At 44.7% G+C, this 21,468-nt stretch overlaps 1 protein-coding gene across 1 annotated transcript; it reads right to left on the bottom strand.

The window, feature by feature from the left end:
• Window positions 1–3,139: 3,139 nt before the first annotated feature.
• On the bottom strand, window positions 3,140–18,834 carry SNCG (synuclein gamma; the record flags this gene model as incomplete). The annotated part of the gene is made up of 5 exons (XM_084210892.1): window positions 3,140–3,169; window positions 4,273–4,350; window positions 12,637–12,764; window positions 13,639–13,680; window positions 18,714–18,834. 5 exons carry the CDS (start codon window positions 18,832–18,834, stop codon window positions 3,140–3,142), a joined length of 399 nt encoding a protein of 132 aa, XP_084067018.1.
• Window positions 18,835–21,468: the final 2,634 nt, after the last annotated feature.

Raw genomic sequence — 21,468 nt, 5'->3', positions numbered from 1 at the left:
AAAAATAGGACTTTCAAATGAAGTGGGATTCTAAGTGTATTATTACCTGATTTGCATTTAAATTAGTGGAATGCTGTTTGGGATGTTCTGTAGAGAGCCACTGCTTCCTCTCCTTCGTCCCAGACAAACATCTTTGAAAAATCAGGCCCTGCATGTCCTTCAGCCCTTGGCTAAGACCTAACTGGGGGGAGTTCACAAAGGCTGTGAGCTCTATCAGAACAAATCACTCAATTAAGCTTAACTGCAGTTTTACATGGAAAGGAAGTTTTGCTGTTACAAGAGGGAAAAAATGGTTTTCAGCGCTTTGTTGGAGAGGTTGATGCAACACTTGGCAGCAGCTGTTCCTGGCTTGTTGGATCCCCTCAGAGGTCAGAGTGCAAGTGCCCAGAGTCCTCACTGGGGACAGACAGTGGCCACACTGTGCCTGGCACTGGGTGCTGTCTCATCACAGTGGGATTAAGTTAACAGCTTGTGTGACACTGGTATCACATGTACAAAGTCCACTTCAATAATTCACAGGGTGAGATGAGTAAAAGAAATTCTGGATTGCACAAGACCTGTCAGAAAAAAATAATTTTGCTAGTGTTTTGCTTCCCTCAGCACTTCTCTGTGGCAGGGGGTGCCAGCACTTCCATAGTAAAAGTACCTTCTCCTGTGGGATATTTCTGACACATCTCCTCCATCATTCCACTTTTCACTTCCGTTCTATCACCTCTCATTACACTTGTCTGAATACTCATTGAAAGCACAGACTTCTTTCAACAAACCAGACATACGACAAAGTTTAGTTGAATAATTAATAGACAATATTTTGTCTCTTTAATCAAAGACCCTTCTATTTCAAAAGAAACAAGTCTTCACCTTTCTTACCTCTGACAAATGTGGCTCAGACCTCTGGCTTCTGCTCCCCATAGCTGGGTGACAGCCAGTCTGAGGAAGGGACAGGGAGGAAATAGAGGCTCACTGAGCCATTGCATGGGCACAGCACTACCTTGTTACCACTCACTGACACAGGGTACTCATGTGGGAGGAAACTGCATGTTCTGGTGTCTGTCTCCAAGACTTGGGACTGCCTGTGCAAGATGCATAAACACGCTCTGGGCTCTGACTGCCATGGGACTAGACCAGACCTGTGCAGAGACTGCACCTGCCTGGGCCCTGAGCAGTGCTCTCCCACGCGAGAGGCAGGCAAGTGCAGAGGCAGATCTGCAGGAAACATTTGGACAGTTTTGGTGCCCAAATGTTGGGCAGTAGTCAAGCAGTGTTTTCAGTTCCAGATACAGGTGTGTAAATACTGGTAAAACACTTTCCCTTCCACAGGGAAGGAAACACAGAGAGCTGCATGCTGCTCTCCCAAGCAGCCACATAGCTCAGTGTGACAGAGATGTGGCACAGCATTCTTAGTTCAGTAATTACCATTCTCTCCTGGTTTAAGCCCTTGGAACCAGGGGCAAAGTCTGCTTGAGAGATGGGCATTAGGGGAGAAGCTTACTGCTCCTTGGAGTTACAGCCTGCTCCTGCCTCCCACGCATGCCCTACATAGTGAAGGTATTCACCTCTGAATTTTTGCAAAACACTTTTTTTGAAACACTTTTGTTTGTATCCCCATAGAGTAAAGCTTTTGAGCAAAAGGTTTTTCTGTCTCTCTCTAGCGAGCACTGAGAATAGACTCCAGCCTCCTGCTGCTGGGTATGAGTATCTCTTTATGTCCTCTTACCTTGGCCTCAATTTTAGTGACTGTTTAATTGGCAGATACTTGCAGGACATCAGAAAAGAGTATGCACATATCAGATACATCTTCCTTTGAGAGTCCTTGTTACCTCTGCTAGGGCTCTTTTGTTCATTTTCTGTGTTGAGATCAAAGACCCACTGGGATGGAAATCCTGTGGTCTCTGCAAGGCAATGCTTTACCCATATTGTTATGCCTGAGAGAGGCTGCCAGCACACTTGCTAGATGCTTCCATGCCACAGCAAGTCTCTTCTGTAATACCTTCCATCGTCATCATCATTTAGCAGCTTAATGAAGATTATTGGTCTGATTTTGAAGCAGTTTAAATCTCAACAGTTTACACTGGCTTCTCCTACATTCATGGGTGCTCTTCCTGCATGTAAATAAAAGAACCCATTTTTATATCCATACCTACTGATGTGCTTTAATCTTAGCCCATTATTCACAGCAACATTTTCCTGCTCTCTGCCCTGGTGAATGTGGAGGGTCTCAGCTGCCCTCACTCAGCAGCTGATCTGCAGCCTGACCGAGTGCTGTAACAGACACCAGCTCCGTGTTCGTGCTGCACCAGGAGATTCTCTTTTGGCACCTGCCCTCACACTCACACATTTCACAGCAACCCTGCCCGTCCCTGCCAGCAGCAGTGCAGTTCTGACCAGGTCAGCTGGCGCCCATCACATTTCTTTAATTACCTTCTGGCAGCTTGTTACATCCTGATGTCAGGAGAGCTTTCTGTTGCAAACAGAATAAACTGAGCTCAACATCACCTTCACGTTCCTTTAAAAAGCCTCCTTTCATCCAGTATCACCCCTCCATTCTCCCTTAAACATGGCAAATATTAAAAAATGAAATATTTTTCAGCCCTGAGAGACAGAAAGCCAGCCTACCTACAGTAGTATTTTCAGAAATACAATTTTTCATGATTCTTCATCTTTTGCAGCATGATTTAAGGCCCTTACAGTTTTAGATATTCTAATTCTGCACTTTTCCAGGAAGAATGCATCCATCTAGAAGGATCCACATCTAAAATGTGCAAACAAAACCGACAAGACAAAAAGCTTGTTCAAACACTTTTTATTAGTTAAAAAAAAAAATTCCACAATGCCTAGAGTTCCCAAGTGCCAGTGCATATGGACGCAAGACACAGATTCGTGAGTCCAACCAAAATATACAAAGCAATTGGGAGGCCAGGAGGGAGGTAGGGAAAGACACACAGCCCAGTACACACCTGCACGTTACTTACAATTAGAGGAGTCTGGCTTACATATATTGTATGACTGGTTTATGAGGCAAGTGCAAGACTACAGAGCTGAATGCAGTTAGTCTATGGACAGTGGGATTTTCCTGTTGTGGTGTCAGCTAATACTTCCATGTATGCTCTTGGAATGGTCTCTTTTGAGCAAGAATTCCCTAACTTGATGGATCACCTTCAGTTTCACCCTGTGAGAGAAGACAAGTAAAAAAACAGGTAAATATTTGGAAAACATAAATAAATTTAGGAGAAAAATCAATGCTGACAGTCACCATACAAAACCCCACAAACAGCTAAAAACAATGAGGACCATAGGTGATGCAGAAAATAAATGAATTATCCATTCCTTCTGGAAACCAGACACACTCCTGGTGTAACTCAGATCTCTAGGGAAAACAAGGGTGTGAATTCACATGTTGTGCAAGTCAAGTTAATGTGGGGCCAGGCTCCACTGGCAGGAGTGTCCTGCTTTGTGCTCCTGGATCTGCTCCTGCCTGACACAGCCTGACATCAGCACTGCTGCAGCCGTGCAGCCATTGGGACTGTCGGACCCATTTCTGGGACTGGCAGTGGGGAGTGATGGCTGGAGGAAGGTGGGAGATGCAAAATGAGATTTTTGGGAGCTTTGGAGACCATGAAAACAGCCTGAGCTTCAGAAAGGCTGAAAACTGTGGGGTTTGGGTGCATGCAGTACTTGTGGAAGGGACAGACAAAGGCCTTAACACTGAAATTGTAAAGGAAATACCACGTGAAAAGCATTTGCTCCTGTTGTCCATGTTAGACAAAAGGTCATCTTTGTTCAAGAGCTGAAATTGGCCTGGAGACAAATTTTTGACCAAAGGCTTCAAAAGAATATTGCAGGTAGAACAGCTAAAAAAATTAATTAACTAATTTAAATACAGAAAAATATATAGAAAAACCTAACTTATCTAAATCTCTCCTAAAGCATGGCTGCAAACAGGAAAAAGCTATTCCATGTGATGACAGAACCATAGGACAGCATTAACTTTAATATGTGCATTTACACCCCAAAATTAACCAAATCAGGCAGCAGTTTGCAATCTGTCCATCCGTCACTCATGGAAAATTCCCAAGATAAGGAAGTGGTGAAAATGAGAACAGATGAGCTCAGGTTTTTGTCCAACAACTCAGGACACTAGGAACAGTGATGGGCCCCTTGCATGGCAGTTCTAGAAGCACAAGTGGCAAGGGGGATATTCCTTCTGCCAGGAGGAAACGAGTAACCCAGAAAGAGGCCGGGTGTGGCACAGAGAGCCGGGGCAGCACTCACCTCTCCTGCAGCGCCTGCCGGGGCCCCCTCTCCCTCCAGCCTGGGCTGCTCGGGCGGCTGCGGCGCTGCCAGGTCCTCCTGCCAAGTCACAAGCAAGATGTTTGTCCTTGCTGCCACATGCAGAGTCATCACCCTGATCTTAGACAGGCTGAGCGAGATGGGGGTGAGCATTACACACACAAGCAAAATAGCATGTTTAATAGATGGCAGATACTGCTTGAAAACCACTTTTGTTGTGCAGCTGGTTTGAACAAATATCTATGAAAAAGCCAACTCAATTTCTTACAGCCTGGTTTAGGGTCTTTTTCATACTGAAAATCAGCTCTTTTTCTGTCATTGAGACCAGAGTTTTGACTCCATCAGTGTGAAGGAATTTGGGAGGAACAAATAAATTAATGTACAGCAAGGCTATACCCAGCCTTTCCCCACATTATCTTACCCTAAGTACTCATTGCATAGACTAAAATGAATTGAAGATATAGCAGTACTGTGCTGCTGTTATAATGTCATGCTTCAGAAAAAATATCCTTATCAAAGGATAAGCCTTTCTTTTTGTTTGAGTCCAAGCATTTATTTAAGTATTTTGGGCTCTTCTAGCTACTTGCCTACATCTTTCAGCTACCTTCCTATTCACAGAAGGAGAGAAAAGGTTGCATTACCAGGTAATCATGTTAAATACAATTTGGCTGTATGGGAAGAGAAGACAAAATCCTGACCATACTGGATGTGCACAGGGGATGGACAGAAAGCAGAAATGCACCTTGATGGAATCACCCAGTGAGAGTAAGGGGAAGCAGGAGTAGCAGGACCTCTGTAATTTTAGTTGAGTTCACCAGAGAACTCAACTAAAATTACAAAGCTCCTCTGTTCTCTTGGAGCACACATGCCCAGCAGCTCCCCTGAATGACTCTCTTCCCACATGAAGTCAGGGCCACCATAGAGGGAACCAGAGACACATATATTATGGAAAGGAAAAGTCAATTTTGCATGGAAGGTAAAGTTATGAACTTCAATATTTTGGAAACACAAGGCCACCACTTTGCTTGGTGCTGCTGCTGATGCAATGCAAATCAATGTCTCTGCCAAACCTACTGTAGACAAAACTTTATGCTCCATGTGTTTAGGGTACTCTCTTTTCCCTTTTCACACATGTACTTACTTTCCTGTCCAGTCATAACTGTTCTCATCAGTAGGATAACATCTCTGCCATGCGTGCTGCTTTTTGGACTGAATTTGGGAAAAAAAGGTTATGTGAAGTAAAAAGGAAAAATAGATGGAGTTACATAGATACAAGGTAGAGACCATGAAAATTTAATCTGGAAGTTGAACTTCAGATCCATGTGTGGCAGCAAGGGGAGCCAGGAGGTGGAAACACTGCAACCTGCTTGTCCTACCTATGGGCTTCCTGTAAGATCAAACCACTGGAGGCAGAAAATAGCCAAAGTACGAGCTGCAGCCCTGTACTGATGTCTGTCACAGCTGCAGGCATTCCTTCATCTCCCTGCTGAAACCAGAGCTGATTAGTCTGTTTATGGAGAGCACCATGTGTCTCCAGATGAGAAGCACAGTGTGACCATTGTTCTCCTAAGGAACATGCTCTTAACTTGCATTGCATTGTTGGCTGAAACGATTCTTGCTGGTACCGGCCTGAGCTGTGTTAAGCAAGCCCAGGTAACCAAATCACATCAAACTGCACATCATGGAAGCCAGTTTCTCCTGCAGGGAGACCTGCAGCTCTTCAGGAGAGGCCACTGCTCTTATGGAGCCACTTGGTCACAGTCTTTCTGAGATGAGTCAGCTCTCCTGCTGCCAGCAAACAGCTCACTACTCTGAATTTATGGACGTTCATCCAGCCTCAGGATCCAGCCTGCAGATTTAAAGCACTTTACATTTGCATTTACATGATACTTTGCCATATCTATACCTTATAACTCAACAGTGCACATTAGGCCAAAGCAGGTAAATAGCCTCAAATTGTATTTTGAAGCTTTACAAACAGATTTTTGACTGTTAGGTGGAAAGGAAAGACACTTCCAATGGAAGCCACTGATAATAGCTGCAACAGCAGGCATTTCATAGTGTTTTGCAGGTGGAGTTACCAGCTGCTGTGTGAAATTGTGAAGGTCAATCAAAAGCAGCTGCCTAAAATGCTGAGCTGCATTGGGAAAACTGGGGAACATCTCACAGGAGCACAAGGACCAGTGCAGTGCACTCCATCTTTCCACAGAGAATGACCACCTATTGTTCCTGTGGGCAGGGAGCTTGGCTCTGGTGCATGTGGAAAGAGTCCTGGGAGAGGGACACCTTTCTCAGGACCACCCTCAGGACACTGTATCCAAGAGCAAGGGGTGGGCTGGAGAATCCTTGTTCAACTATTGTGCTGCTTCTTAGATCCCTTAGATCCTGCTCTCTGCCAAGACTGCTCCAGAAGGCTAAAAATCAACCACCTATTTTTAGAAAGGGAAGCAACTGAGTTTCTGGAGGGTGTTTCTAGGCTATGTTGGAGGAACCAGGACAATAGCAGGATGAAGAGGTGTCAGGCTGTGTTAGGGATGGTGCTTCACAGCCTTTTTCTCACACACTTCCACCCTGCCCAGAATAGGGAGCAGGAGATGAGGAAGGGCTGCATTCTTCAGCTGGGCGTTACCTGGCTGGGGATTTCAGGCACTGCTCAGGAAGACAATATCCAGAGGAGGACCATGTGGTGTAGGGGGTCTCCACTTTCGACAAAGAGCCAGAAATTCCTGGGCACCAGCTCCAGCTATAACACTGACTCACAGAACAATGCTGGGCAAGAAAGAAGGGGTGAAAATCCATCTTCCTTGGGGGGCAGAAGGAGTTTTGCCATTCCTGTCAGTGCTCATCTCCTCATTAAAAGGGGTAACATTTTCTAAGCTGAAGGCAAGTTGAAACCATGAAACAATTAGTAATGCTCCACCTCCTCTTAAAGGGAGAGCCAAATATTTCCCCTCAGAAATTATGTACTTTCTTAGAAAAAAATATTTTACATTGAAATAAAATGAAATATTTTGTTTGTTATGGACTATTTTCTTCTGGTTTTCGGTGGGCACTTGAATATTTTTTTGCTACTGAAGAAAGAAAAGTGAAATACTTGAACATCATAGTTAAATGAAACACAAGGCCTCGGAATTCCTTCCAAGAATAGTATACAAGTTTTTAAATATTTTGAGTGTTTAAAAATATATTTTATGTAGAATATATACACCACAGGAGACATCTATATATAAAAGACAATATTTCGCTAAGGTTAGGAAACAGAGGTACATGTTCAGCTATCACTAATTAAAAACTCAACAAATTAAGACCTGCCATTTATAAAAATATTCCTGTGCAATGGTAAGGGATCTTAAATAGACTGTACTATAGGCTTCTAGGTTCATATATTTTAATAAGTTGTTTTAAAGACTGATTTTGAAAGCCCAGAAATACTGGAAGAAATTAATTACAATTTAATTCCTCAAATTTCTCATTTTCACAAGTTCTATGAAATTCTCTTTTTCAGCTCCTCAGCAATTGACTTGTCCACTGAGTTCATATATGAAGTAGAATTTTTTGTCTATATTATCTTGTAGGCCAGTGGGAGTTTTGTTGCTGTCCTCAAATATCCGGACATAAACAATCTTAAATCTTACTAAGATTATTGTCCTTATATAACAGAGAAAGCAGTCCAGATATTGGATGCTGGAATATACTCATCAAATCTCAACAAATTCAGTGGATAGCAAGGTGTTGTTGTTTTTTTTTTTTTTAAGGCTGAAAAGCCAGAGAGGTTCACTGGCAGTCAAATGGCAGCTACAAATTCAAGGGCCCTCAAAGGGACATCAATTGCATAAGGTGGAGAGGCTCAGCCTCCTGTAGTGCTCTTGACCTTGGGTGCTGGAGCAAACACAATGCTGCCTGGCAGCATCCCCAAACCACTCCCTAGGAAAGCCTCAGGCAGCCTGGCAGGTCCTGTGGACGAGCTGTCCTGGACAGGTTTCAGGCTGAGTGCTCAGAGTGATGCCAACAGCTCTGACTAAGGGGTCAACCCTTGATTAAAGTGAGTGGACCCACCAACAGGACAGACAGAGGGGCATGCAGGATTCCTGTCTTACCCTACAAATCCAGGTAGTCTTTTGTGGTGGCTTTGTTTTTATCCAGCTCACAGCTAGACTCTCTGAAAGTCTCCTGGGGCTGCTGATACAAATGATATGGGATTGCAGGGGTACAGCCTTGAGCCATGGAGCACATCCATGGTCTTGCAGCTTTAAGGCTTCACCAGTGCCACTAACTCAGCTACTGTGCATGGGAAAATGTCTGCCTGAATGCACTAATGAGACTGAGAGTGGAGCACAGAAAAAGTGTCTGTAGGCAGAGTGCCCCACTCCAGGCTGTGTGTGCAGTCTCCTGTGCTCCATGACATATGGAAGGATACCACTGGGATGCATCACTGCATTAACTAAATACAGGGAAGCTTGAATACAAAGGAGAACAAGTTTCAACTATTTATTCTATCTAATTGTTGGGTGGTTTGGCTGTTGATTTCCCTGCTCCTCCTGCTTGGCAGCTCTGCCTTTGGTGCCTTCTTAGATGCCCTTGGCTGCTCTCTCCTTGTGGCACTTGCCCAGGCCAATCTAACCTGGACAGGAAGGTCACTCAGTTTCTGCTTCTAATTCCTTCTGTGCGACAGACTGTCTCTGCATTGGAGGCAAAGCAGGGCGTAAGTGAAGGGAATTAAGGCATGAACAGCAGCCTTTCCCATTCAGGATGGGCAGTTGTTATGAAAGAGATGAGCCATGGCGTGGGTGCAGCCCACGTGTGCCAGGTCAGGTGCACAGAAACGCTGTGATCCGAAGAACGCGCCCAGCGGTTGCACATAACTGACAAATGCTCATTTAATTAATGGGCTGAAGTAAAAACCAGATCAGACCCAATTCAAAGTGACAGTCATGAACTGGCAACTAAATCATAAAAACTGACAGGACAAATAGATCTAAAGGGAAGATTTAGATGTAAGGTGTAGGGAAGCATCAGTTACGGGGGAAATTGTTCCAAACCCTGAGGGACATTTTGAGAGCGTGTGTATGTACATGGGCTTGTTCCCAGCCACGTGGTGTCTGCATTGCAGCAAGCTCTGTGCTGTGTCATACAGACGAAGCATTAATCCTCTTCTAAGACAGGGATATTTAGTGAGTGGTTATCTCACTGGAATCTCCTAATGTCCACCCCAGGAATGGGGATGGGTGCAAAGCCACAGGCAGAACACACTACTGACTGGTTTCATTCCTTTTTGTATCAAAAAAATTGCTGAGGGTTTATAATCTCTTAATTTACAGATTTTTTTAGTTGATACTTATAAAACTCCCCCAAATGAGTCAATTCATTCTTGTACTCAGCAGTGACCAGGTCAGTGCCAAAGCTCTGTCAGGCAGTGCCAGCACAACTCAAGGTTGTTCTCATCTGCTTGGCCCCCCTCCATAGGTGTAGGGTTACTTCAGGCCCATTTCCTTCTCCGCGGCTCTGAGTGCTCTCCCCAAGGACAGTGAGGAACAGCAGGCTGCCAGGGTGGCCACATTTTAGTGCCTGCAGTGATGCAACAAAGGGCTGAATCCTTTCCCGTGGCCAAGTCACCACCTGATACACCTGCACCGCATGGCTATCCTGAGCAAAACTTACCCCAAAACCCTTAGAGTACTCCTCTCTTTCCTAATGTGTGCTGCCACTGATCCCAGCTGCCAAATGTACAGACTAAATGTCAACGAGCTCTCTGTAATTGATATTAATAGTGGCACTGGCCGGCTGGGGACACGCCTTCTAGGCCATTGGAATCCCCAGCCCCAGGGGAGTCACCCCGAGCACTGCTCAGTGCCATGCATTCACAGATCCCTGGCACTTTGAACAGCCCTTCTACAGCAGGGAACAACACTGGAGATAGTTGAAAACCCAAATAAGATGTTTGCAAGTGCTCTGTGCAATTAGAAAGAGGGAGGATAGTATGGAGCATGGACAAGTCTCAGGAGTGGATGCTCTCTCAAACTTCTGGGGCTGAAATGCTTGTGATTATTCCAGGACTGCAGGATTTTTATAACAGTGGATATTCACTGTTTAAACATTTAAAATCTATACATTATCACTCTTAGTGTATCTCCAGTGGGTCTCCCTCATGCATTACGGTGCCTGGTGCTGCTATTGCAGACTCTGGGTGTATTTCCATTAGCAAATTGTGTAACATGATAGGAGCAGTCCTGGAGAAAAAACAGCTGGTGCTGAGAGCCCAGCACAACTCCTTATTCTCTTTTCAGGGCCCTCCCTCTGGAGCAGCTTTGCCTCCATGGCAATTATCCATTAGCAGTGGGGATGCACTTGATGTGCATGTGGAGCCCAATCTTCTGTGTCTAGCTGGATCTAAAAGGGTCTAGCTACATGCTAAACTATGGTGAGTATGAATAAAAGATTTGCACTCCTAAGCTGAACTAATCCAGCAGAACAGATGAACCCTCTTTCATGGAAACAAATGTTTTTCCTGAATTTTTTTGTACTGTGATTTTTCTTGTTTTTCTCCTCCTGTTTTCAGTCTGCTGCCTCAGAACTCTGCTGTTTGGCATGATGCTGTATCCAAAGCAGTTTCCTGGCTCAATTTAGTCTGCCCTTTGGCATGTGACACATCCCAATTTTTTATTTCTTAATCAATCTCCATTTTAAGTCTAAGCAATTGGACATCAATGGAAGACATCAGAATGGCAGTTCAGATGCTCTCTGGAAAACCTGCACTGGTTTAAACTCTGAAATTAGCTGTAAACTGTAGCTGTCAGTCTTTGAGGTGGGGTTCTTACTTAGGAGGAAAGGAGAAGAGGCTCACTTAGGAGGAAAGGAGAAGAGGATTGCTGCTGCTCAGTCCTTGCTGGAGGGGAGACAGCATGCTATCTACAGCAAGGATTCCTATCATCAGCAAATTCTTCACTCTCCTGGGTCAATCACCCCATGGTCAGTCAAAAGGTAGGAAGGGGTATTCTGGCCCCATGGAATTAGGAATCACTGTTTGCACTCCTGCAGCCTAACTGCTGTTCCCAGTGGGAACAGAGATTAGATTTATCCCAAGGGCTTAGCAGAACTCCTGTATCTGCCCTTTTCACATGCTTTCAGGAGGACATTTTGCGTCACTTGTAGCTGCTGTTCTCCTCTTTTGTTAGGGTATTCTCTCAGGATTTATATGCTGTGTAGAAGTTTTGTTCCACATCACAATGTGTTTATGTGCAGGTCAGGAAATTAATCAGCTGACTATCTGAACAATTAAAACAATTTTGGCCAGCCTGGCTTCGCTTGGATTCTGGGTTTGGGTTTGCTGTGACTCATAAAGCTCATGTGGCCATTAACAGCACTGATCACACTCTCTGAAGAGGGGAAAGAGAAGGGCTTACCGAAGAGCTGCCAAGTATTGGTCTCGTGCTGTACAAATGGGTGCTGTTTGTTACCAAAGCATCCTCTCTAATGATCAACACTGCCTTCATCTAAGGAACTGTTCTGCTCCTTCAGACTCCCTTTAATCCCCTCACTTGAAGCAGCCCCGTTTGTCAAATTAAGCTGGAGGACAGAAGATGCCTTGTCTGAATCTGGCTTAATCCGTTCACAATTTGGGTCACACGGCCTTTTATCAATAAGCACTTGGTTGTTGTCAAACCAGCACGAAGCAGAGCAGCAGGGTCAGGCTTTCTGCTGGAAACAGGCTGTGCCTGGCTTGCTGCTGCCCTCTTCTGCCTCCAGAGCTGCCGTGGCCAGGACAAGCCTGTGCATCTGGCCAGCACCTCACAGGGGTGAGGGCAAGTGCAGGCTCCTGTGCCTTCCCACTCTGCACATCCCTGAGCTCTGACTCAGTCCAGATGCTCACTGCAGCCCACACACATTTCTACTCAAGTCTCTGGGAAAAATGCTTTTCTACATTTGTAAAAAAAATGGTGAGCCAGACTGTTGCCCACTGACGGGACAAGAGACAAGAGGCGCCAAGTGATTTATGAGTCTGCCTGAACAGAAGAAAACAATTCTCTTTTTCCTATGAGGCTGGTCAAACACTGGCACAGGTTGCCCAGGCATATTGTGGAGTCTACTTCCATGGAGATATTCAAAACCCACTGGGACAGTCCTCTCTCACTGGCCCTAAGGGGGTTAGACTGGACGATCTCAAGGTGTCCCTTTCAAACTAAATGATTCTGTGACTACATTAGGCATTATATGATAATACTCAGTATTATACAAAAGCAGATATTGCAGAAAACCTTTCATGAAATAAGTAAAGCCATCAACGGTAAATGTTTGCAGGTTAATCCAAAGGCTCCTCTGTCCTGTCCATCACAGAAGAAACAAACACACCTTTTTTACAACTCCTGTAGTGGCCACGATGGTCTCTGCTCCTTCTACAGTCTTGTTTGCCACTGTGTTCACGCTGGCTACTACAGCTTCTCCCACCACGTTGGCCTGCTCTTTGGTCTTCTCAGCAACTGCAGTTTCAACAAAAGCAGAAAAGTCAGCAAACTAGACACTGCCAGAAGGCTGCCAAATTCCCTGGAATGACAAGTGACTGCATTGATGTAAAAGAAGAAATTAACCCTGGTGCAGTCCTTGTTTGGATTTTTTAGATGAGATCACATCTGAATTTAGATCGTGTATGTGAGGATTTTTGTCTGGCACAAGGTGCTGCTTAGAGAGCAGCACTGCAGCCTGTCAGTCTTTGTGGGCTACCGGAGAATAAAAAATCCACTGCCAGATACTAAGAGACAACAGAGTAAATAAGGCATTTTGCATTGCAGACTGTGAATGACCTCTTCCAGGTTACTTTCTGTTTGATTTCATATCCCTTGGCAGAAAACAGCAATAGTTATGAAATTCACCAGGCAAAGGATCCACTCATCTTCCTTCAGAACAGTCCATATGGCTGCTCCTCCTTGGAGTTGTGGTTACCCTAGAAGGGACCTTTAAGTTCCTGACTCTGCAACTGCCTGACAGGACTCTCCCAAAGACCACAGTTTTGGCTAGACAGGATCTAATGCAAGTAAATCCTCTCTGTGTGCTGGGCTGTGCCCCTGACATTGTGAAATGTCTAAATAGCCGTGAATCATCCCAGTCTGCCAAGTAACCTGCGTTAGATTTTTTCTGACCTACTCTTCTGATTAAATATTTTCTCCCAGCTGTGTCCACTGCAAATGCCAGACCCTGAACCATCACTCCTGGCAAGCAGCCTCTACTCATCAGTAGGAAGGTCAGGCAGATCAGTGTTGTTCCACAGAGACGTCCCACTTGGCAGGGGTGATGGCCTTCCCAAGAGGTCTAACAACCACCACAGATTTCCACATCCCTCTCGGGCTGTGCTCTTACCTGAGGTCACACTTTGCACTACACCCTCCTTGGTCTTGGTGCCTGTGAAAGGAAACACAATCCATCAGTGCTGCCTGGAAATTACACCCTGACTTCTGGACACAGATGGTTTCCTGCTCTCAGGAAGTGCAGTGGGGAGCCAAGGTCCTGCTGGTACCTCCTGCTCAGACACAAACTATTTGTGGAGTCAGAAAAGAGACCAGCTTCCCTCCCCAGTAAAGCCAGTGAGTATCTTTGTGTTGAGAGTTGGAGAACTTCAACAGCAAATTCTCTGGAGATGCCTAGACCTGAAAAATCTTGATTATAAAAAATTGTCCCTGCAATATTTCCAAAGTGAGCAGTTGAGTGGTGGTAAATCGACTTTAAGCTAGTTGTAAAAATGACTGCAAATAAAATCACCTGGTAACATCTCACCTATCTCACTCTTGCAAGATAAGAAGTCACATCCATGACTCTCCCCTGCCTTTCAGCAGGATACTTGGCTGCAGTGGTCATTTAAAGTCTTATTCTATACTACTAATAAAGACTCTGGAGAAACCTGAGACTGAATTTACAGAATCACCACCTACCTCCTACATACCTACTTGACTAGATTTCCAGTTTGGTGCCTCAGCCTAGGCTGCGAGTGCCTGCTCCCAGCAATGCACAGAAAGCAGATGGTTTTATCTCAAATTATGAAAATACAGCATATGTATGCTTACATTGTAATTTATCTCGCTGTTTCCAATGCAGAAAAGCTAACAGGATGTGAAGGCATTCAGTTTGCAATACAAATAGCCCTGAGGAATAATTAATCTCTGTGATTTTCCTCCATGCTTGAAGTGACAAGCTATATATCCTTTGTACTTGATACTGCTGCAGATAAGTTAAATCATATGGTACATGGGCAGCCCCCATGGTAACTAGGATCTTTACACATTAAAAAAATAAGGGATCAAATTTACCTCTCTTGGAAGTTAAATGAACACAAGCCAAAATATTCCACTGGTCCCACTTTACTGTATATTGCAAATCATCTCCACCTATATGGGTTCTCTTCAGCTTTCCCATACTGATACAACAAAAGGTCTTCTATGGCCAACTAGCAAAATTATAAAAATGGACAACAACCAGGCAGATTTTTGACTCCATGATAATGGAGCATCCACGGGTGTGGTGGTGAGAGAAACCAGTTACAAACCACAGCTCATCCTCATTAACAGCCTGAGAAGCAAAACAGGTGCAGTGCCCTGATAACAATAGTCCAGCTCAGTGCTGTTTTGCCTGATATGTGTTATGTATTATTGAATGTAATTCTCAATTGTTGATTTATTTTGGTGGTGGCAATGTTTGCCTGGGGCAGAACAAAACCATTCTACTACCCACAACATTTGCCCTCAACATTCCCTTTGTTGAGGGCAAAATATGCCCTCGACAATTTATTCCACCCTCCCAAACTGTCTAAAAAGTCAAGAAATGAAATCTTTGTACCTTTAATTTGTTACTGCTGTCAGCTGAGTTCCTAGTGATGCAGATGATACATGTGCACTGCTGTGAACTGGATTTAATAATGGTGCCCACGATACACAAATGTGCAGAAGCACAGCACTGAGCAGAGCAGGTGCAAGTCTCAAGCCACGAATGTGAGCCCCTGAATGGGCCAAACACACAAGGTTCAATTCAGACACCATCCTGCTTCATTTTCCCTCCCAGCAGCATTCCAAGAAAAGACTGCCACAATATTGATTTGACATACACGGTTGTCTCATACCAGACTCAGATCCTCAAGCTTAGCCCTTCGCTGGTTTTTGGTCAAACAGCAGCTGATAGGTGAGCAAAGTACATGATTTGCTGTACCAGCCTTTCATGCCTTTGCAGTTTTGCAGTAAACACACTTAGTGAGACAAGAGCTGCAGCTTTGTATGTTTTTTGCCAGACTTTTAAGGTGATTATCTGGGCTCAATTCTTTTACGGGGAAGAGGAGTGAGCAGGTGCTATATTTGTGGATGGAAAATAATTCCAGAAAGGAGGGATGCAGATAGAAGGAAAACATCCGAATCCATTTCACGACAGAAGCAATGTCATTGGGAAGAGTCACTGCTGCAGCCTGGGGAGAGCTCGCCTCATCCTCCCAGCCCAGCCACACCCAATGACTCAGGCTCCCATCCATTATGCACCACATGAATCCCGACCTTCCGGCTGCACACTCCTGCCAGCAGCCCGCATCTGTTGAATCAGAAAGCAGTCACCTGATGCTCAATCTCATTTCACTCATTAGTCCTTGCCTGCAGCTTGCATACCCAGAATTTAAAGTTCATGCATCCTGCCTCTTCTGAGTGCTGTGAGTCATCCGCAAGTGCTTTGGGACTGCCAGGGTGGGACCGAGGTGGTGGAGTGCTATGCCCTGGGAGAAGGTCTAGAGTAGACAGGGATATTTTGATGTGCATTAAATCCTGCAGGAATCACTCAGTTTAAACACAGCTTGGTGCGTTGGGGCTTTCTGCAATACACATGGTTGAAAATCTTTCTTGAAAACTCGAAGCGCATTCTTTGTTGAGGTTTCCTGAATGATAGCAATAAACAGTGCTAATGACTCAATACTCTGATGCAGCTTTGCATCAAATTCATTAATTAACTTCAGCATTACTTACACCCCTATTCAAACCAAATTTAAAAAGAGAGCCCACTGAACCAACTGCTGGATCCACACTAACCACGCAGGGGTCTCCTGACACTGCAGCACACTCAGAGGCTGTTAGACTTTGGAGAGCAGATGGTGATTTCACCAAGCACAGAGGTGATCCATGATACAGGATTCCTCCCTCTCCCTTCGTGCCCTCTCTTCTCTACCCCACGGGTTCAGCAGGGCTGGTGGCAGGGCATGGGCACCGCATTGCAGGCTTAGCACAGGAGGGAGGCATCGCCTGCCGGGCATGGGCTGTGGGAGCTGAACCTGGAGGGGACGAGGGGGGACGAGGTGGCCACAGTGTCCCAGTGATGCTGTTCATTCCAGACAGATGCCTCTGAGTGAGCATTATTTTCTTCTCCTGGGCAGCAGCAAGTGACTCACCAGACGTGCTGGTTGTGCCCAGACATTTGGAATCCTCCTCTGAGAGTCAGCAATGAGTTAACACAAACCTGAACAAAAGTCAGGGATCCACTTCATCCGCCCTAGGCCCTGGGGATTTTGTTCTCTTTCCTGAGACTCCTCAGGGGTCTTCCTCAAAAGACCCCTGAGGTTCAATACAGTATTATTCTCTCCTAGCATCCAAAAATTCAAGTGTCATCACCTAATGCTCTAGATGAAGCTGCTGGGATAGGGCTCTGCAAGGGAAGAAGCAAGGAAGGAACAGTTCAGGTCTCTGATTTACTCTTTATGTGGCACAGAGTGACAAAAGGCAGCATGAACAACATACTAATCATTCCAGTTTTAACCAATATACCACACCTCCACCTTCTCTGGCTATTAAAACAAACCCCCCATTTTCTGAGCTAATTAGGATCTGGTCTTTATTTTTCCTGCCTGTGAAAGACTGAATTTTCCCTAAAGGGCTGAGCTTCCTAACAGGAACTGATTCAGGCCAAGGGAAAGCTCTGGCCAGTGCATGACAGGGCAGGAACCAGCAGTATACCAACAAACCAAACCAATAAAAGGAGAAAGCACCTAATCCTCACCTTGATCCTTATTTGATCCTCATTCAGAGATTAAGGTTTCATGGATTTTAGTTTTGGCCTCATAGAAAACTTTTTTGAAAAGGTTAAAATCTCCTAAAGAGATTGGTTCAACAATGAAATATTGGCTCAACAATGAAAACCAGGTCACAGTATGGAGCTGTGCAACGTGACTGAAGAGAGATGTGAGAAATTATGTATAAAAACTCTGAATAACCTCAACACAACTCAGATCTGGAAGCAGGTTGAGCAGTAATGATGCCACAATGTGACACCCACGTGACATTTCTTAGACTGGTGTTTTACTTACTGTAGTTAGTTGTTTACAGGAATGCTGCTTACCTTTTTTTTTTTGTGGGTCAGCTTCAAATTGAAATGTGAACTGTTACATCCATTAATTTCCAGCATGTCAATAATTAAGTACTTAAAAATTCAAGATGAAAACCTTACCAGACCTGCTACATACAAATTTTGTACTTAATTTGTCACGTACAAATATATATCTATAGCTATTGGCAATAGAGCAGTTTTAAATATAGTAGCTAAGTACAGCTGTGGATGTTGCAGTAGGATAGCAGGAAGAGCCTACATGTAAACTTTCCTACAAAAAGAAACACTCCCAATCCAGCAAAAATAAAGAGCTGTGTGTAATGCATTAATCAGCAGTGAGATAATGTCTTGGGAACGTAGGACTCTTTAGTTTGTATTATAGGGAATATCTGACCATCCAGCCATATAATTGCATGTGCTAGATAAGTGGAGATAGTGGGTTTTGAGGGTGACCTTGAAAGGGGAGGTTTCAGCCCATTAACTGTGAAAGAGGTCTCTAGGCAGGACATCAGGCACGTTCTTTTCCAGATCCTATTATTTGGGCAAAAGGAATTTGGGCGTTTCTTGTAAAGCAAGATTAATGTGTGCATGGGCAATGAAAGAGGTCGGTGAACAGGAGAAGGATTTCAGGACAAACCCATTTGTTTGTGGGGAAACAGATGCATCCTGCATTCCCCTCATACTAACACTGTTGGCCCCTCTCAGGGACCTCCTCAGTGATTCCCTCCCAGTGTGGAGGTGAGGCAGAGACTGGCACTGCTCATTTGCTTGGAGAGTGCCTGACTCACCCTGCAAACAATCAGTGAATAAATAGTCAAACAAACCTTAGACCTGGGCACCTGCTCCTTAACATCATTCTGCCTTCCCTGAAGTCATGGCTTCTATGTCTAACTTACAGTTGGGGAAAGTAAGGCATGGGGAGGCTGTTGTACCCCAGGTTTACACAGCAAATCTGCTGAGCTCAGGATTTTATCCAGACTGTCCTGCTAGTCACTCCCAAGCTTCAGCCACAATATCATTTCCCCAGACTTTCTCAGATACAATCTATGCAGCTTTTCATGCTCAAAAGTAGATGAAAACTACTTCTTTCTTACCTACATACATTACCCCTTCTTTGGTCTTCTCTGCAGCCTCTGTCACTCCCTGCTTGGTCTTTTCTGCAGCAGCCACCACACCTTCTTTAGCAATGGAGAAACCTTTCTTAAAGACATCCATTCTCGTTGCTTGTTAGGGTATTATCTGGGATGATCTGAATGAGGGAGCAAAAGCAGCAAAAAGCACCTCAAGGCTGGGACTGCGAGACGCAGCCTTACCCTCGGCAGATCTCAGCTTCTCTGGCAGGCTCTGCCTTTGCTCTTCCTCCTGTGCTGGATGAAGGCAGTGTGGCAGAGCTCACAGCCCTCGCTGGCTCTTATTGATGAAGTGTGCTGCAGTGTAGCCAATGCCCGTGTACAGCTGATACTGAAATATTAATGATACGGATCTGCTTGGAAGCTTTACTAAGGGAGGGGGAGAGGGGGACGATGACAGCAGTAGGTAAGGAGCTGTCTGGAGAATTTCCAGACAGAGAGCTTTTAAAATGTGCTGCAATGCTCTCAATGAAGGATGGTCTCAGTAAAGAGTGAGACTTTAGCATAAGAGCTGAGTTCCTGAAAGGGCATCTCCCCGAGGCTGCAGCAGCAGCCAAACACCAGGCACTCTCCTGGGCCCCAGAGGGTGGAGAGCACAGAACACTGACAGTGTCTGTAGCAAACAAACAGGGTCAAGGTTTCTTGGTCTGGCAGTTACCAGAACCCAGCCTGCACAAAAGGGTAACAAGAACAGTATTTCTAGTAAATCCTGAGAAAAAGGGAACCAGCTACAGCTTGGTGCTCAGGCGAAGCAAGCTCGAGGTCCCACCTGCTATGTTTTGTCAAGTGTGAAGTCATTCTGTATAAATTGTGGGGTTTGCTCAGCTGTACATCCCATTACAACAGTTCATTTCAGAAAAATCAGATGCCTGTTGGGGGAAATCCTGTTTCCTATTTGTTTCTCTGAGCTGCTGTAGACAGAGCCCTGCTCTGCCACTGCAGAGTAAGACAACATCTCACACCAAACACCGTCCCTCACGTCAGAGCTGGTGCTGCAGAGCACAGCAGGGTGAGAACAACCAGCACAGAACTGGCTGGGGAAACCTTACAGAGGATCCATCCAGCCTCAAGGCCTGGCTAGGAAAAAATACAAAAACATGATCATTAATCACAGTTGGATATCCTAATGTACTTGCAGTTAAACTCAAGTGAAAGTGTTTTCTGAAGTAGATCCTAAGTGGCCCAAATCAGCTATTGCCCCACCAGCAAAATGAAATTCAGTGCTAGCTGTGAAGGCAATTGCTGGTGCAGCAAGGTGATTTTTTCTTTATTTAAATAGTGCCAGATGTGAAACTATGGAAGCCATATTGCATCAGCCTTTGAGCACAAAGCATGACCTGCTTTGGCTGTTTTTCTGCACCAGGAAAACAGAATATGAAATTCAGAGGCTGAGATGCACTTTGGAAAGATAGCACACCACAATGTCATGAAGTGCAGTGGTCTGCAGGCCCCTGCTGCCACAAGTTATCAGCCTGGAAATGTCTGATGGGGAATGACTACACAGAAAAAAGTCTGAGCAAAAAATGTATCTGTACGTACATTCAGACATGTACACAAACAGTTCTTACTGTGGAACTAAGAATAATTCTTCAGCTTTTGGAAGTGTTTTTCTTACCCATACTGAAATTATTGAAAAGCTGTTGATCTGGGAAATAACATATACAGTTCTTAATCCTTTTCTCACAAATAAGTCTCCTTACTTATAAATGAAGAACATATTTCCATCTGAACATAAAGGAGCCAAATCTCTGTCAGACTAATGAATTTATCAATTGTTAATTTTAAAAAGTGCAGGAATCAGAGGAAGGCCAGCACAGCATACCAATTATAGGAGCTCACATAGTTCCAGAATGCTGCAGCAAGAAGTGGAAAAGGTTTTTCTTACCATCTGTCAAAATTCCCCCTAGGTGGTTGTTGCTATGGCTGGCGCTCCTTCCTGCTCCCAAGGTGCTCTCAGATTGAAGATATCTGCACCTTACTGCGCCATACAACAGTGGTTTAACCTTGCTGCTCCTGGAGCCAGTCACAAAACTGCCATTGATTTCACCAGGCACAGGAGGGAATCTTGTTTTAACTACATTTGTTTAAAATAATTAATTTACCATCTTTGGGAATTGCTCCAGGGCCTATTTACTTTTTCACCAGGCTTCCAAAGACCATTAAAGCAGAGCACAGACATTCCCAGGGTCATGAGTTTTACTGGCATTTTCAGGGGAACACCAAGGCTGATAAGGCTGAGTGGGAAGGGTATCTTGATTTCGTTCAGCGATTGTTCTGTCATTGTGATTTGTACAATTCAATTTTACATGTTTTGCATTGCTATAAAAGGTAACAAATACATGAAATATCAAGCTATCCTGGGATGTGAAACATGAATCATCACCAGATTGAATCAGCCAATACTCAAGTGGGACACTCCTTTCCTGCCTTCTCCTGTCCCAATGACCTTGGACAGAGCTCACAAGACATATTTCAATGCTGTTGGATCCCTCCCAGGCAGCAGGCAGTTTGCACATTGTTTTACCTTGAAACCTTTTTAGGAAGCTCTGAAGTCAAGACAACATCATAAGCAATCTATACAGGGCAAGAATCCACAATGGCTCCTCAATGTTTGTCATCTCCAGGTGACTGCAGGATCCTTCTACTCAAAGCAGAGGATCCAGTCCCAATTTGTTGCCAATCCTACCACAGACAAAACTAACAACAAGAGTTAACACAA

Source organism: Fringilla coelebs, assembly GCF_963513975.1.
Source record: "Fringilla coelebs genome assembly, chromosome: 8".
Taxonomy (NCBI): domain Eukaryota; kingdom Metazoa; phylum Chordata; class Aves; order Passeriformes; family Fringillidae; genus Fringilla; species Fringilla coelebs.
This window is presented reverse-complemented; position numbering and strand designations above follow the sequence as displayed.